Genomic DNA, 14,906 nt, shown 5'->3' on the forward strand with positions numbered 1-14,906 from the left:
ATGCTGACTATCCCGAATCAATCCTTGTTTTCCAAATGCATGTAAACCCTATCTTTCAGAATCACTTCCAACAACTTAGTCCCCACTCATGTCACAGGTCTGTAATTCCCAGGCTTCTCCTCACAACCTTTCTTAAACAATAACACAACATTAGGCACCCTCCAATCTTCTGGTACTTCATCTACATTTATAGATGATACATATATTTCTGTTAGGTGCCCTGCAATTTCCTCCCTAACTTCCCACAATGTCCTTGGATACACTTGAATGGGTCCTGGAGGTTCATTTATCTTTGTATTTTCACACACCTCCAGCGCTTCCTCTTTAAAGCAAGAGTACTGTACAATTCTTGTGGGACAATCAAAAACCAGAGGCCATCAACACAAGACTGACAGTCATTAATACAAAATGAATTCAGAAGAATTGACTCAGTGAGAGGCAGGAATGTGGAACTTGCTACCACAAACAACAATGGTGGCACATTATCACAGCCCGGACTAAGGTTAAAACAATTAAGACATGTGAGGAAGGAAGGAATGAAAGGATATTCAGAAAGGGTGTCAATTTTGGCAGGAAGAATGTAAAGGTATTTTAGTGAGAGGAACTTGGGTTTCCTAATGTACGAATCACAAAAGGTCAGCATGCCGGTACACCAAGTAATAAGGAAAACTAATAGAATGTCATAATTTATTGCAAGGGGAATTGAATATAAAAGTAAGGAGATTATGTTTCAGTTACACGGGCACTGGCGGAACCACATCTGAGTACTGTGTGCAGCACTGGTCTCCTTGTTAAAGGAAAGATGTAAATGTGTTGGAAGCAGGTGAGGGAAGCAATGGCATAGTGGTCATTGGGCTAACAATCCAGAACCCAGGCTAATGTTCTGGGCACATGAGTTTGAGTCCGCCATGGCAGGTGATGAAATCTGAATGCAACAAAATAAAAGGCAATCTAGTGTAACCATTGTCATTTGTTGTAAGTATCCAAATGGTTCACTACTGTTCTTTAGGGAAGGAAATCTGTCATCCTTACTCAGTCTGGCCTGCATATAACTCCAATTCCTCAGGAATTTGGCTGATTCTACAAAATAAACATCGGCCTCTTAGAGAGTGAGGTTGAGGAAATAATAATGGGCAATAAATAAAAAATACTTTGCATCAGTCTTCAAAGACAAAGACATCAGTAGCATGTCAAAATTACTAAATGTTCAAGGGGCTAAGGGGATAGTTCACAAGAAATAAATATAGTAACCCACTAAATAAAAAGTATGAGGGAAACTAATAGGGCCAAAGGCTGATAAGTACCCTGGACACGATAAGTTGAATCCTAAAATTTAAAGGAAGTAGCTACAGAGATAGTGATACACTATAGTAATCTTTCAAGGTTCCTTAGATTCTGGAGATCAAAGAACGAAGAACATTACAGCATAGGGAAAGGCCCTTCGGTCCTCTAAGCCTGCACCGATTCAGATCCTCGATCTAAACCTGTCACCTATTTTCTAAGTGTCTGTATCCCTCTGCTCCCTGCCCATTCATGTATCTGACTAGAAACATCTTAAATGATGCTATCGTTTCCACTCCTAACACCTCCGCTGGCAATGCATTCCAGGCACCCATCACCCTCTGTGTGAAAAACTTTCCACGTATATCTCCCCTAAACTTGTTCCCTCTCACTTTGAACTTGTGACCCCAAGTAATTGAGTCTCCACTCTGGCCTCAATCAGATCCCCTCTCAACCTCCTTCTTTCCAATGACAATAATCCTAATTTACTCAACCTCTCCTCATAGCTAGCACCCTCCACACTAGGCAACATCCAGGTGAACCTCCTTTGCACCCTCTCCAAAGCATCCACATCCTTTTGGTAATGTGGCGACCAGAACTGTACGCAGTATTCCAAATGTGGCTGAGCCAAAGTCCTATACAACTGTAACATGACCTGCCAACTCTTGTACTCAATACCTCGTCCAATGAAGGAAAGCATGCCATATGCCTTCTTGACCACTCTGCTGAGCTGCATTGCCACCTTCAGGGTACAATGGACCTGAACACCCAGATCTCTCTGTGCTTCAATTTTCCCCAGGACTTTTCCATTTACTGTATAGTTCACTCTGGAATTGCATCTTCCAAAATGCATCACCTCGCATTTGCCCGGATTGAACTCCATCTGCCATTCCTCTGCCCAACTCTCCAATCTATCTATATTCTGCTGTATTCTCTGACAGTCCCCTTCACCATCTGCTACTCCACCAATCTTAGTGTCATGATTTGGAGATGCCGGTGTTGGACTGGGGTGTACAAAGTTAAAAATCACACAACACCAGGTTATAGTCCAACAGGTTTAATTGGAAGCACACTAGCTTTCGGAGCGACGCTCCTATTACTTGATGAAGGAGCGTTGCTCCGAAAGCTAGTGTGCTTCCAATTAAACCTGTTGGATAATAACCTGGTGTTGTGTGATTTTTAATCTTAGTGTCATCAGTAAACTTGCTAATGAGGCAACCTACACCTTTCTCCAAATCATTTGTGTATATCACATACAACAGTGGTCCCAGCACGGATCCCTGTGGGACACCAAGGGTCACAGGTCTCCATTTGGATTGACTCCCTTCCACTACTACTCTCTGTCTCCTGTTGCCCAACCAGTTCTCTATCCATCTAGCTAGAACACCCTGGACCCCATGCAACTTCACCTTTCTCACCAGCCTACCACAAGGGGAACCTTATCAAATGCCTTACTAAAGTCCATGTATACGACATCTACATCCCTTCCCTCATCAATCAACTTTGTCACCTCCTCAAAGAATTCCATCAGGTTTGTAAGACGTGACCTTCCCTGCATAAAACCGTGCTGCCTATCACTTGGAAGCTCATTTTCTTCCAAATGGGCATATATCCTATCCCTTAGTATCTTCTCCAGTAGCTTCCCTACCACTGACATCAGGCTCATAGGTCTGTAATTACCTGGGATTATCCCTGCTACCCTTCTTAAACAAGGGGACAACATTAGCAATCCTCCAGTCTTCTGGGACCTCCCCTGTGTTCAAGGATGCTGAAAAGATATCTATTAAAGTCCCAGCTATTTCCTCTCTTATTTCCCCCAGTAACCTGGGATAGATCCCATCTGTTCCTGGGAATCTGTCCACCTTAATGCCTTTTAGAGTACACAACACTTCCAACCTCCTTATGCCAACTTGATCTAGAGTAATCAAAGATCTATCCCTAAACTCAACATCCGTCTGTCCCTCTCCTCAGTGAATACCGAAGAAAAGTGCTAATTAAGAATCTCACCCATTTTCTCTGACTCCACACATTATCTTTCCTCCTTTGTCGTTAAGTTAGCCAACCCTTTCCCTAGTTACCCTCTTGCTCCTTATATGTGAATAAAAGGCTTTGGGGGTTTCCTGCTTGCGAAGGATATCTCATGACCCCTTTTAGGCCTCATAATTCCTCGTTTCAGATTGATCCTACATTCCCAATACTCTTCCAAAGCTTCATCTGTCTTCAGTCGCTTAGACCTTATGTACGCATCCTTTTTCCTCTTAGCTCGTCTTACAATTTCACCTGTCATCCATGGTTCCCTAATCTTGCCATTCCAATCCCTCATTTTCACAGGAACATATCTCTCCTGAACTCTAATCAACCTCTCTTTAAAAACCTCCCATATATTGAATGTGTATTTCCCTTTAAACAGCTGCTCCCAATCTACATTCCTCAAATCCTGCCAAATTTTGGGATGGCTTGGCCTTCCCCAATTTAGCACTCTTCCTTTAGGACCACTCTTGTCTTTGTCCATGAGTATTCTAAAACTTATGGAATTGTGATCACTATTCCCAAATAACCCTGTCTGAAACGTCAACCACCTGGCCGGGCTCATTTCCTAACACCAGGTCCAGTGTGGCCCCTTTCCAAGTTGGACCACTTACATACTGCTCTAGAAAACCCTCCGGGATGATCCTTATAAATTCTGCTCCATCCAGATCTCGAACACTAAGTGAATCCCAGTCAATGCTGGGAAAATTAAAATCTCCTATCACCAGAAGTCCTGAATAATTGGAAAATTGCTAGCATAACATCCTTATTCAAAAGGAGACAATAAAAAAAAAACTAACTATAGGACAGTTAGCTTAACATCTTTTTACTGGAAACATGTCAAGAGTTTATTATAAAGTCATAGCAAGGCATTTAGAAATACATTATAAAATCAAGCAGAGTCAACATGGCTTCATGAGGGGAAAACTCATGCCTGACACATTTACTCTGAGGAAGTAACAAGCAGGACAGGTAAAGGGAATACAGTGAATATAATATATTTGAATTCTCAGAAGGCATTTGATAAGGCATTGCACATTAGGCTACTAAGACTCTATGGTATTGGGGATAATATTTTTAGAGCTGAAAACGTGTTGCTGGAAAAGTGCAGCAGGTCAGGCAGCATCCAAGGAACAGGAGAATCGACGTTTCGGGCATAAGCCCTTCTTCAGGAATGAGGAAAGTTTGTCCAGCAGGCTAAGATAAAAGGTAGGGAGGAGGGACTTGGGAGAGGGGTGTTGGAAATGTGATAGGTGGAAGGACGTCAAGGTGAGGGTGATAGGCCGGAGTGGGGTGGGGGCGGAGAGGTCAGGAAGATTGCAGGTTAGGAAGGCGGTGCTGAGTTCGAGGGATTTGACTGAGACAAGGTGGGGGGAGGGGAAATGAGGAAACTGGAGAAATCTGAGTTCATCCCTTGTGGTTGGAGGGTTCCTAGGCGGAAGATGAGGCACTCTTCCTCCAACCGTCGTGTTGCTATGGTCTGGCGATGGAGGAGTCCAAGGACCTGCATGTCCTTGGTGGAGTGGGAGGGGGAGTTGAAGTGTTGAGAAGAAGGGCTTATGCCCAAAACGTCGATTCTCCTGTTCCTTGGATGCTGCCTGACCTGCTGCACTTTTCCAGCAACACATTTTCAGCTCTGATCTCCAGCATCTACAGTCCTCACTCTCTCCTCGAAGATAATATTTTTAGCATGGATAGAAAATTGGCTAATTATTAGAAGACAGAGTTGGGGTAATGGGGGCATTTTCAGGATGGCAGCCTGTAACTAGTAGATCAATGCTGGGACCACAAGTAATTATAACATATATTAATCACTTGGTTGAGGAAACAATGTTCTATAGTCATGTCTGCGGATAACACAAAATAGGTGGGAATGCAAGAGGGGAAGATTGAGATTGCAGAGAGATGTAGATAGGTAAGTGGCAGGTGAAACCTAATGTGGGGAAATGTGAGGTTATGCACTTTGGTATGAAGAATAAAGGAGATGAGTATTATTTAAATGGAGAAAGACTGCAGAGAGATAGAGAACAGAGGGATTTGGTGGTCCATTTGAATAGATCAAAAAAAGCAAGTATCTAAGTTCAATGGTAAAAGGGAAGGCAAATAAAACGCTGGTCTTTATTTTAAAGAGAATGAGTATAAAGATAGGCAAGTCTTGCTAAAACTATACAAGGCTCTAGTCAGGTAACAGCTTGAAGAGTTTTGGCCCTCTTAAGAAGGAATTGTATACTGACACTGGATGCAGTCCAGAGAAGGCTCACTAGGCTCACTAGGAGTGATTGTCTTAAGAGGAGAGGTTGAGTACATTGAATCTGTACCCACTGGAGTTTAGAACAATAAGAAATTGAAAAATATTGAGCAAATTGAAACATTTGGCATTCTTAGAAGACTTGACAGGGTAAATGCAGAAAGGTTGTTTCCCAGTGTGGGACCAGAGAGCATAATCTCAGAGTAAGGGCTCACACATTTAAAATGAAGATAACAGGAATTTCTTCTCTCAGAATGTTGTTAATCTATAAAATTCTTTGTGCAGAGGGATTGAGTTGTTAAGTATTTTCAAAGCTGAGGCAGATCTTTAATCGGTAAGGGAAGCAGTAGTTGTGGAGAAAAGGCAGGCAGGTGGAGGTTTGGATAATCAGATCAGTCATGACCTCATTGAATGTTGGAGCAGACTTGATGAGCCAAAAAGCCTCATTCTGCTCCCAAAGCTTATGGACAGTTGACCACTTGCAGGATGAGGACAGGTGACTGCCTGCAGGAAGCCTCAGGAAATACTGCTGAATATGCGGAGCTCTTGGATGTCCTTATAGTGTAGATTATGTAGGAGCTCAAACATTTACGATCTTTACACCCACAATACAAATAGCACCAAAGGATGGTTAATCTGCAGCACTTTATTTCAAAGTTTTATGACTGAACCATTTTGTTTTTAAATCAACCTGTTACTCACTACTTATCAGAAGTGTGTCATTTTTAGTTTAGTAATTAATCCTGAAGTAGTTCTGTGATTGAAATTAATATTTACAGTGACTAAAGTTCTCCAGAGTTCATAATCTAACCGGATAACTAAAGACCATACTGCCCATCAGTTCACTGGCACATCACACTTTGCTCCTCCCCATCCTGTAGCAAAAGACAGTTTTAAAGTACCTTTGTTAAAGTCCACATTAGTTGGTAGTGTCCCTTTACATACATGATAGGGCAGCAGTCTGAATACTGTGTCCTCAAAGGAATTAAAAGGAGTGTTGCAATCAGGCTGAAGGACAGAGGTCTGGTCCTTGTAGAATTTTTCAAGTAATCTGTTTGTGCCACAATTAAAAAGAAAGAAACAGTTAGTAAGAAACCCTGAAAATCCAATTTGTCACATTTCTCTTTGTGGTATCTTGCTGTGTGTTAACTGGCTGCTACATTTCCTACATTGCAATGACTAATCTGTAGGCACTGCAGAGTCTGTAAAGTGCTTTAGTTCACCCCCAGGTTGCGTGCCTTTCTCTTTCCATTTTTCCAAAAATTCATTGAGCACCATCTTCCCTATTTGGGGATGAAGAAGCACTGAAGTGCTTCTTGTCACTGAACTGCTTTGTCGGGGTGTTCGTGAGGGGTTGGTATTGGGACCCTTATTTTCCCTTATTAGCATTAATGATCTAAAATTTGGTGTGCAGGGGACAATTTCTAAGTCTGCAGATGACACTAAACTTGGGAGAACTGTGAATTGTGAGGATGACACTGTGGAACTCCAAAAGGACATGGACAAGTTGTTGGAGAGGGCGGATAGGTGGTTCAGTGCAGAAAGTATTAGGTGACGTAATTCTGTCAGAATAACATTGAATGACAATATAAAATAGGGGTTACAATTCTAGAGGGGCTGTAGCAGCAGACGGACCTGGGGTTACATGTGAGAAGATTATTCAAAGTACAGGAGAGGTGGAGAGAACAGTAAATAAAGCAGACAATGTTCTTGGCTTTATTTATAGGGGCATAGAGTACAAAGGCGATGTAGAACTTATATAAGATACTTGTTAGATCTCAGTTCTGGGCACTACATTAAAGGAAAAAGATGAATGCATTGGAGAGAATGCAGAAAGAGTTTACTATCATTGTTCCAGGTATGAGAAACTTCAGTTATGAGAATAGACCGAAGCTGAGAATGTTCTCCCTGGAGATAAGAAGTTTGAGATGGAATCTGATTGAGGTTTTCAAAATCCTGAACAGGTTGGGCAAAGTAAATAAGGAGAAACTGTCTTTGTCTAATAAAAGAAACCAGAATGAAATGGCAGAGATTTTAAGTGATGTGTAATGGGCAAAAATCAGGATTTTTGCCCATTACACATCACTTAATGGATTTGTCCATCCATTTATAAATTAAAATTACTCATAAATATTGCTGTACCTTTGTCACAATCTCCCATTATTTCTAACTATTTGCCCCATTATACAGTGTAGTTATTGTTAGGAAGCTTATAAACTACACTCAAAGTCACTTCTTTGTTATTTCTTATTTTTCTTATTAATCTCTCAAGTGCAGTCATGATGGGCTGAGTGGCCTCCTTTTGTTCCATAATATTCCTGTGATTCTGTGACCTATCCCAATTCATTTAGTCAGCTCTGTCTTCATAATTTCCAAATTACCCTTCTGGAAATTTGAAACATTAGTCTTGACCTACTCTTTTCTCTTCCTCAAACAGTGAAGTTCAATAATGTTCTGATCACTGTTACCTGGAGAGACCTTTACTTGATGAATTAATTAATCTGCTCTAATTTCACTTACCAGATCTCATACTGCCTGCTCTCTGGTTGGATCTAGAACATGCTGCTTAAGAAGCTATCCTTCTATGAACTCATCTTCCAGGCTACATGTGCCAATATGATTTGTCCATCCATTTATAAATTAAAATTACTCATAAATATTGCTGTACCTTTGTCACAATCTCCCATTATTTCTAACTATTTGCCCCATTATACAGTGTAGTTATTGTTAGGAAGCTTATAAACTACACTCAAAGTCACTTCTTTGTTATTTCTTATTTTTACTCAAACTGATTGTACAGGTGAAATCTCATGCTACTCAAAACTTAATTTAGCTGGAGTCCAAAATTCAGAATCCTAGTGATGAGATAAAAGCCAAGCGGGTTGCACCTGAACACTGTTGCAACTGATGTTGTTATGCTAGTGTCATTGGGAAGCTTTACAGTAACTTGACAGGGTTGTGGGAACTAGAGACCAGGGTTCACTAAATATTTAAGACTTGCAACCGGCACAAGCACAGACAATTAGCAAGTTTGCAGGTAAAATTACAGTAAGAAAGTGAAAATTAAAGACTAAATTAGGGTTATTGTGCATGTATGTGAATGCAGAGTAGAGGAAATAAGGTTGGAGAGTTGTGGGCAAAAATTGCTGTTTGAAATTATAATGCTGTGGTGATAACAGAGAATTGGCTCAAGAAAAGGTGTTAAAATTGGGTGTTACATATTCCAGGGTGAGGAACCATTGGAAACAATGAGGTGGGAAAGGCCAATTCAAATGGTGACAAAGTGTGGTCAGCATAGCCTCACTTTCACAGATAGCCTCTCCCACCAGAAAGACAAATACAGAACTACGGAGAAGCAACTTGGATCAAACACCAGCACCTTGGATATTATGTCATTGCTCAGGTCTAAGGGATTTGTGTGCCACACAATCCCTGTTTGAGACTATTGTCTGTTAGACAGATCATTAACTTATTTGATCAGAGATGAATATCCAATCACAACACCAAGATCCAAATGTCCAGTAAGACGAAATTGATGTCTCCACCTGAAGCTTCCCAAATGGAGGAGGAAGTCTAAGTTTAGCTCATGTCTAATCTTGAAAGTCTTCACCTGCCCAACTCAATTCCTGAACAATGAAATCAAAGGAGTTAGCCTTCCTAGGCTCCTATGTCCATACCATTGGGTTCAATCGTTGTCATCACCAGCAATGGTTCAGTGAAAACAATGCTCAAATATATGACATCCTGAGCAGAAACAAGATATCCTCACTGTGTCTGAACCAAGGTCACCAGTCACAAAGACAGTGTTACAATAAATCAAGGCAAATACCCAAAAGGACAACCTGGAAGAGAAGTGGTGGGAGAGGAAGCCCCAGAGGTCTACAAATATGCTGACCGTCATGACATGCAAAGCTTTTTAGAAAACGCCACGGCCATACATAGATCAAGGCCTAATGGACATAATTCCCTTCACTCACTGGATGGCTTCTCTTCTTAAGGATAAGAATACTATCCATTAACACTGAACGAATATTTTGTCCACTGTGAATCCACAGTGGCATCTGATACTCTTCAGAATATCCCCCAGTAACTTGTGGTCGAATTCTTGTGTGAATAGCCATCACTGGGAGAGCTGCAACAAACTATCAAAAGATAATAATATTAAAACCTTTGGCCTGTCACGATTTCAGCTGAGGTTGCTAAAGCTGCTGGACGTTTATTCATATCAAGGCACCCTTACTTAGCCTGTTTGAGCAAAATATAGGTTTTCCTCACATCAACTTCAGGAATGAAATAATTGTGTTTATCACAGAACTGAATCCCTACAGTGTGGAAAAAGCCTTTCGGCCCAACAGCTCCACACCGACCCTCTGAAGACTAACCCACCCAGACCCATTCCCTTATCGCATTACTCACCATTTACCTCTAACTAATGCACCTAACCTATACATCCCTGAACACCATGGGCAATTTATCATAGGCAATTCACCTAATCTGCACACCTTTGGACTGTGGGAGGAAACCTATACAAACACAGAGAGAATGTGCAAACTCCACACAGACAATCGCCCAAGGCTGGAATCAAACCCAGATCTCTGGCACTGTGAGGCAGCAATGCTAACCACTGAGCCGCCATGCTGCCCAAGGAGAAAGATATTATCTACTGTGCAAACCATCAAGTAATTTTATATTATCCATAGCCAATCTAACTACCATCCCCCGACAGTCAATGACATTTCTATCACTGAATCCTCCACTATTAACAATTCATAGTTACAATTGACTAGAAGCTAAACTGGACTCACTATATAAATACTGTAGATACAAGAATAGGTCAGAGGCTAGGAAACAGGGAGGTGATAGTAGTGGTATTATCACTAGACTATTAATCCAGAAACTCAGCCAATGCTCTGGGGATCTGGGTTCGAATCCCACCAAAGCAGATGGTGGAATTTGAATGCAATAAAAAATATCTGGAATTAAGATCTATTCAACGCCATTTCCGATTGTCAGTAAAACCCATCTGGTCACTAATGGCCTTCAGTCGAAATCTTCCATCCTTACCTGATCTGGCCTACAAGTGACTCCAGTGCCCCAACAATGTGGCAGCCTCTTAAATGGCTTTTGGCCAATTGGGATGGGTAATAAATGCAGAACTAGTCAGCGACATCCTTATCTGATAAATGAATAAAAAAAACTACCAATCCTTGCCTGGCCTCTATGTGACTCCAGATCTACAGCAATGTGGTTGATTCTCAATAGCTCTCCGCAATGGCCTGGGAAGCTACTCAGTTGTATCAATTGCTATGAGGTCTCAACAAAAAAATGAAGCCAGTCGGATCAGCTGGCATTGCCCTAGGCACTGGAATAGATAAAGGCAGACGTAGCCCTGTCAAACCTGAAAAGTCCTCCTTACTTACATCTGGTGGTTAGTGCCAAAATTGGGAGCTGTCTCATAGATGAGCCAAGCAACAGTATGACTATATCTGGAATCATATGATGGAATCAAATCTTATCAACAATGTCCCAGACATCACCATCACGATCCTGGGTATATCCTGACCCATCAGCAAGACAGATACAGCAGAGGTGGCGGCACAGTGGTATACAGTCAGGAGGGAGTTGCCCTTGAAGTCCTTAACATTGACTTCAGACCCATGATGTCTCATGGCTTCAGGTTAAACATGGGCAAGGAAAATTCCTGCTGATTACCATTTACTGCCCTCCCTTGGCTGATGAATCAGTACACCTTTATGTTGAACAACACATGAAGGAAGCGCTGAGGGTGGCAATGGTTAAAAATATACTCTGAGGGAAGGATTTCAACATCCAATACCGAGGGTGGCTTAGCAGCAGAATTACTGATCAAGCTGGTCCAGTCCTAAAGGGTTTGTGGCAGGTGCTGAGGGAACCAACAAGAGGAAAAAGCATACTTGACCTCATCCTTCCCAATCTGATGCATCTGTCCATGACAGTATCAGTAACAGTGACTGCTGCACAGTCCTTGTAGAGACGAAGTCCCGCCTTCACATTGAAAATAACCTCCATTGTATTGTGTGGCACCGTGCTAAATGGGACAGACTTCGAACAGATCTAGCAAGTCAAGACTGGGCATCCATGAGGTAGTGTGATCCATCAACAGCAGCAGAACTGTACTACAGCACAATCTATAACCTCACAGTCTGGCATATCCCATACTCAAGCATTACAATCAAGCCAGGGGAATAATTCTGGTTCAATGGAAAGTGCAGGAGGGTATGCCAGGTGTAGCACTAGGCATATCTAAAAATGAGGTGTCAACCTGGTGAAGTTGCCTAACAAGAATAATTGTACGCCAAACAGCACAAAGCAGCAAATGACAGACAGAGCTGAATAATCTGAGAATTAATGGATCAGATCGAAGCTCTGCAGTCCTGCCACATCCAATTGTGAATGGTGGTGGACAATTAAACAACTTAGTGGAAGAGGATAGTCCCACCCTCAATGACGGAAGAGCCTAGCACGTCAGTGCAAAAGGTCAGCTGAAGCATTCGCAACAGTCTTCAGCTTGAAGTGCTGAGTGGATAATCCATCTCAGCTTTCTCCAGTGGTCCCCAGCATTACAGATATGAATCTTCAACTAATTTGATTTATCAAGAAACAGTTGAAGTCACTGCATACTGCCAGGGCTATGGGCCCTGACAACATTCTGTCAATAGTAGTAAGGACTCATGCTCCAGAACTTGCAGCTCCCCTAGCAAGGCTCTTCCCGTACAGTTACGACACTGGCATTTACCTGACAATGTGGAAAATAGTACAAAAAAGTGCAGATCAAATCCAACCCAGCCTATTGCCACCTCATCAGTCCACTCTCGATCATCAGTAAAGTGATGGAAGGTTTCATCAACAGTGCTATTAAACAGTACCTGCTCCGGGACACCCAGTTTGGGTTCCATCAGGGCCTCTCAGCTCCTAACCTCATTACAGCCTTGGTTCAACATGGACAAAAGAGCTGAATTCCAGAGGGGAGGTGAGAGTGACAGCCCCTGACACCAAGGCCGCAATCAACTGAGTGTGGTATCAAGGTACCCTAGAAAAGCTGGAATCAATGGGTACTAAGGAGCAAACTCTCCACGAGTTGGAGTAATAGATGGCATGAAGGAAATTGGTTGAGGTTGTTGGAGCTATCATCTCATCAACAGGACATCTCCGCAGGAAGTCTTCAGGGGAGTGTCCTAGGCCTAACCATCTTCAGCTGTCTCATCAAAGATCTTCCATCATAAGTTCAGAGGTGAGAACGTTTGCCAATGATTGCACAATGTGCAACACTATTCATGACTCCTCAGACATTGAAGCACTCCATGTTCAAATGCAACATAACCAGGACAATATTCAAGCTTGAGATTACAAGTGGAAAGTAACATTTGCACCCAACAAGTGCCAGGCAATGACCATCTCTAATAAGAAACAATCTAACCACTATCCCATGACATTCAATGATATTACCATCACTGAATCCTCCACTATCAGCCATCTTCTGCGGGGGGAGGCGGGGGGGGGGGTGGTTACCATTGACCAGAAATTCAACTGGCCACATCACATAAACATAATGACTACAAGAGCAGGTCAAAGACTAGGAATACTGTGGTGAGTAATTCACCTCCTCATTCCCCAAAACCTCTCTCTACCATTCACAAGGCATGAGTCAGGACTGTAATGGAATATGCCCCACTTTCTTGGATGAATGCATCTCCAACAACACTCAGAAAGCTTGACATCATTCAGGTAAAAGCAGCTTGCTTGATTGGCATCATCCACAAAAATCCACTCCTTCCACCACTGACGCTCAGAAGCAGCAGTGTGCATTGCATACGCAGCAAAAGTTCATCAAAGTTCCTTAAACAGCATCTTACAAATGCACTCGGAGAAAGTGAGGACTACAGACGCTGGAGATCAGTGTGGAAAAGCGTGGTGCTGGAAAAGCTCAGCTGGTCAGGCAGCATTCAAGGATCAGGAAAGTCGACATTTCGAGCATGAGCTCTTCATGAGGAATGAGGGGATGGCCCAAGGGGACTCAGAGATAAATGGGGGTGGGTGTCTGGGGGGGGGGGGGGGGTGGAGGGGGGGTAGCTGTGAATGCGATAGGTAGTTGAAGGTGCGGGGTATGGTGATAGGTCGGAGCAGAGGGTGGAGTGGATAGGTGGGAAGAAAGATGGACAGATAGGACAGTTTAAGAGGATGGTGGCAGGTTGGAGCTGAGATAAGGTGAGGGGGGGGGCGAATGAGGAAACAGGTGAAGTCTTCATTGATCTTGTGTGGTTGGAGGATCCCAAGGAAGAAGATAAAGTGTTCTTCCTCCAGGTGTAAGGTGGCTAGAGTTTGGTGGTGGAGGAGGCCCAGAACTTGCATGTCTTTGGCAGAATGGGAGGGGGAGTTAAAGTGCTCAGCCATGGGGTAGTGGGGTTGATGAATGCATGTGCCCCAGAGTTGTTATCTAAAACATTTCACAAGTTGGTGTCCTGTCTCCCCGATGTAGAGGAGACCACATCGAGAGTACAGACACAGTAGATGATGTGTGGGGAAATACAGATAGATCTATGTCGGATGTGGAAGGATCCTTTGGGGCCTTGGATGGAGGTGAGATGGGAGGTGTGGGTACAGACTTCTTGCGGTGGCAGGGAAAGGTGCCGGAAGTGGAAGGTGGATTGGTGGAGGGCATGGAGCTAACACAGATGGAATGATCTCTGCGGAATGCAGTTAGGGGTGGGAAGGGAAATACATCCATGGTGGTGGGGTCAGTTTGTAGGTGGTGGAAATGGCGGAGGATAATGCAATGTATTGGAGGTTAGTGGGGCGGAAGGTGAGGACCAGAGGGTTTCTGTTCTTGTTGTGATTGGAGGGGTCGGGTTCAAGGACGTGAAGATCTTGATCCCCTGAGGGGTCTCTCGGTTCCGCAATCGGTCAAATAAACACTAGGAGTTTGGTCTGCTTCAGCAAGATTTCACACTTTAATCAGTATCGGCTGGGCACAGGTCGTTCAGCAACACAGAGGTTAAAAGCTACTGTGTTCCTTGGAGAAACTGCGCAAATAGCTTGAAACAATGACAATTTTTATATGGTTCTTAGGAAATAGTACAGCCTTAATTACAGAGCAAACCCAATAAAGTGGAATAAAATGACATTATGGACAGCAGGTTGACCCAATAATATTTCCTGGGAACCAACGTTGTTTTGCAAATATTTAAACAGAGTGTTAATTTGCAGCCTAAAAGCCATTTGATTATGTTACTTTATGTTACTTGCATTAAGAAGCCATTTTGTTGTTTGTGAAAACATGTATTAAATGGTTGCTCCTGACAACAGCCTAAAT

General features: G+C 42.8%; 1 protein-coding gene across 3 annotated transcripts in view; it reads right to left on the reverse strand.

Annotated features, from left to right (window-relative positions):
* LOC122553895 (BRD4-interacting chromatin-remodeling complex-associated protein-like) overlaps positions 1-14,906 on the reverse strand; it is a 95,768-nt gene that overhangs the window by 11,433 nt on the left and 69,429 nt on the right. For all 3 annotated transcript variants that reach the window (XM_087990202.1, XM_043698385.2, XM_043698384.2), the window contains one exon: positions 6,460-6,608. In XM_087990202.1, coding sequence (XP_087846328.1) covers positions 6,460-6,608 — 149 coding nt within the window. The remainder of the gene's footprint in view (positions 1-6,459; positions 6,609-14,906) is intronic.

This window comes from Chiloscyllium plagiosum, unplaced genomic scaffold (genome assembly GCF_037043375.1).
Source record: "Chiloscyllium plagiosum isolate Xiang-an unplaced genomic scaffold, Cpla_swu_hap1 HiC_scaffold_8, whole genome shotgun sequence".
In the NCBI taxonomy this organism is placed as follows: Eukaryota; Metazoa; Chordata; class Chondrichthyes; order Orectolobiformes; family Hemiscylliidae; genus Chiloscyllium; species Chiloscyllium plagiosum.